Below are 2,410 nucleotides of genomic sequence, written 5' to 3'. Positions count from 1 at the left end.
TATTCTTTTAGAATGCTAATCTATATTGTATAGATACGGACATAGAAATGGACACTAAAAACGTTTTTCTAAAATACAACCTTCATAAAATAGACTTTAAACGAAATCAGACACGAATACAAAAGGTAAAAATGCTATTGAAAATGAGTGTTCGTCCAACATAGATGCCACCTTGTTGTCAAAGCAATCTATAATAGTTCTCAAGATCTGCCGGTGCTTGGCATTACTGTTGCAGATTGTAAAAAGCTCTTACACGAGCTTTTAGATGTCAATATTTGTTTAATCAGGAGAAACTGGTAATGTAACAGCTCATTTAGTAGTTAGATTGGTTGTTTCATCCAAGTCCATATGGAGAGCATTCTCTTTGTCAATTTTCATTTAGAGTTTACCACATTTAACAAAAGTTCATCTCAAAAGCCCTTAAATTTATAGAATCACGAGCATGTCAAATTTTCCTTAGAAGATCAATATTACTCAAAACAACATAAATAAACACAAAATACAAGATGCTTGAAGACTCAATCATTAATTGTTATGATTTTTCTTATCCAATTAATTTTCTTCTTATTTATTATTCAATTAAACTACTTGAGTACTGGAAGCTTGAGATAACCTAGGTTAGGAGTACGAACACATAAAAGAAAGAAAAAAGTTAAAATGTTGATGAAAGAAACGAATAATGTCCTACTAATGACAATGAATTAAAAATAAATAAATTAAAATGTTATAAAAATACAAAGTTTACCCTCTCTCAAAGAATACTGAATACAAAGCAGAGCTGGTAATTTCTCATGATACAACAATAATTTAACAAAGCAATTGATAAATTAAAAATATTCAATCAAATAATTTAAGAGAACAAAATGGGAGTAATTAACCATCAACAGATCTAGAAGATCAACCCCATCACTGCCCATCCCAATGCTAGCCCTGCCACCATCTTCGGCAACCTCAGCGATTCTGCTCCACTCTGCAAATTTCCAATATCCATCAATTAAATATCTCATAGCATAACTTTATTTTGTCTTTACTAACTAGATAACACCAAGTTTAAGTAATAATTTCTTCTTAATCTCCTTTCAAAAAAAAAAAAATTCTTCTTAATCTAATCACGTGTCACGTGCAGAGATAGATCCACAAGTCCATTAAATTTAATCAATATAATCATTGAGCGTGCATCTCACGCTCTCCGACGTCAAGCAAAACCGGTGGCGGCAACCAAGTACCGACATCTATGATCGGCTCATTTTAGTATATTTAGTTAGTTTTTGCTAAATTGTGGCCAACAGACTACACTACACTATCAGTCAGTCTACACGTGAGTCCAACTAGAATGCAGATCTTATCATCTTAATTTCTAGTGCCAGAATGAGAAAAGCCATTGATGAAAGTCGGATCTAAGCATTTTAGACCTAGATCTGGGAGCACATTGTACTCCGGCGATGTTAGAGATCAACAGAAAAGAAATATGGAAAACATTAAAATTGAAATCGGAACTTACATCGTCGGCCACACCGACGGGACCAGGTGCATTGGCTTCTGCACTAGGTACAGGTGCGCCAGTTGGTGGAGCAGGTGGACTTGACATATCCGGTGAGGGAGCTGGAGAAGTATGCTTCTTAGATTTCTTCTTGCTCGGGGTTGGGGCAGGAACCTCTGCGGTTGGAGCAGCCACCGGAGCTGGAGGAGAATCCACAGGAGCGGAGGCTGTCGGTGGAGTACTAACCGGAGCAGGTGAAGGAGGTGATTTGGCAGGAGATTTAGCTGGTGGAGAGCTCACTGGAACCGGAGCTGGTGGTGCGCTAACTGGAGCGGGAACTGGTGGTGAAGTAGCTGGAGCAGGCACAGTAGATTTCGATGGAGAAGCAGCCGGTGTCTTTGCCGGTGGTGACGATACAGGAGCTGCAACTGGAGCAGGTGTGGTAGATTTTACAGGTGCTTTAGCAGGAGCAGCTACAGGAGTAGCCGTAGAAGCTTTTGGAGCTGCTGAAGGAGATTGTCCGCCGACACCGGCAACGATTACGCACATTAACGCAAGAGCAAACATACTTCCGCGGTCCATATTTTGAAGCAGAAAGAAATGAAGAAGAAGAAGTAGTAGTAGAATAAGAAGAAGAAGAAGAAGAAGGAGAAGAAGCAGCTTGGAGTGTGTGTTAAAACTTAAAAACGACAATTATGAGCATACAGAATATATATAGGCCCGTTTTATCTAAAAATGCAAAACAGAGATCTAGATCGTTTAACAAAAGAGGGGGACCCACACCAGCTTAATAGCCGTTTGATTAAACTAATGATTAAACTTTTGAACCCCACGAAATTAGGGAATCAAAACTTAGGGGAAATTACATCTATTACCAATTAAATTTAATTCATTTTCATAGTATACCACTAAACTTTAAAACATGACATA

At 38.0% G+C, this 2,410-nt stretch overlaps 1 protein-coding gene across 1 annotated transcript; it reads right to left on the bottom strand.

Annotated features, from left to right (window-relative positions):
* Window positions 1-697: 697 nt before the first annotated feature.
* LOC136230564 (lysine-rich arabinogalactan protein 18) lies at window positions 698-2,173 on the bottom strand. The gene is made up of 2 exons (XM_066019669.1): window positions 1,502-2,173; window positions 698-970 (listed from the first exon to the last, which is right to left on the bottom strand). The coding sequence occupies exons 1-2, from the start codon at window positions 2,060-2,062 to the stop codon at window positions 890-892; spliced, it is 642 nt and encodes a 213-aa protein (XP_065875741.1). The 5' UTR covers window positions 2,063-2,173; the 3' UTR covers window positions 698-889.
* Between the last annotated feature and the right edge of the window lie 237 nt (window positions 2,174-2,410).

Source organism: Euphorbia lathyris, chromosome 5, assembly GCF_963576675.1.
Source record: "Euphorbia lathyris chromosome 5, ddEupLath1.1, whole genome shotgun sequence".
Lineage (NCBI taxonomy): Eukaryota > Viridiplantae > Streptophyta > Magnoliopsida > Malpighiales > Euphorbiaceae > Euphorbia > Euphorbia lathyris.
The sequence above is the reverse complement of the archived record's forward strand: the minus strand, read 5'-3'. Positions and strand labels throughout refer to the sequence as shown.

Coding starts and splice junctions, on each gene's coding strand:
- LOC136230564 (XM_066019669.1), bottom strand. CDS start 2,062: ATGGACCGCGGAAGTATGTTTGCTCTTGCGTTAATGTGCGTAATCGTT. Junction 971..1,501: donor CCGTCGGTGTGGCCGACGAT/GTAAGTTCCGAT, acceptor GGAAATTTGCAG/AGTGGAGCAGAATCGCTGAG.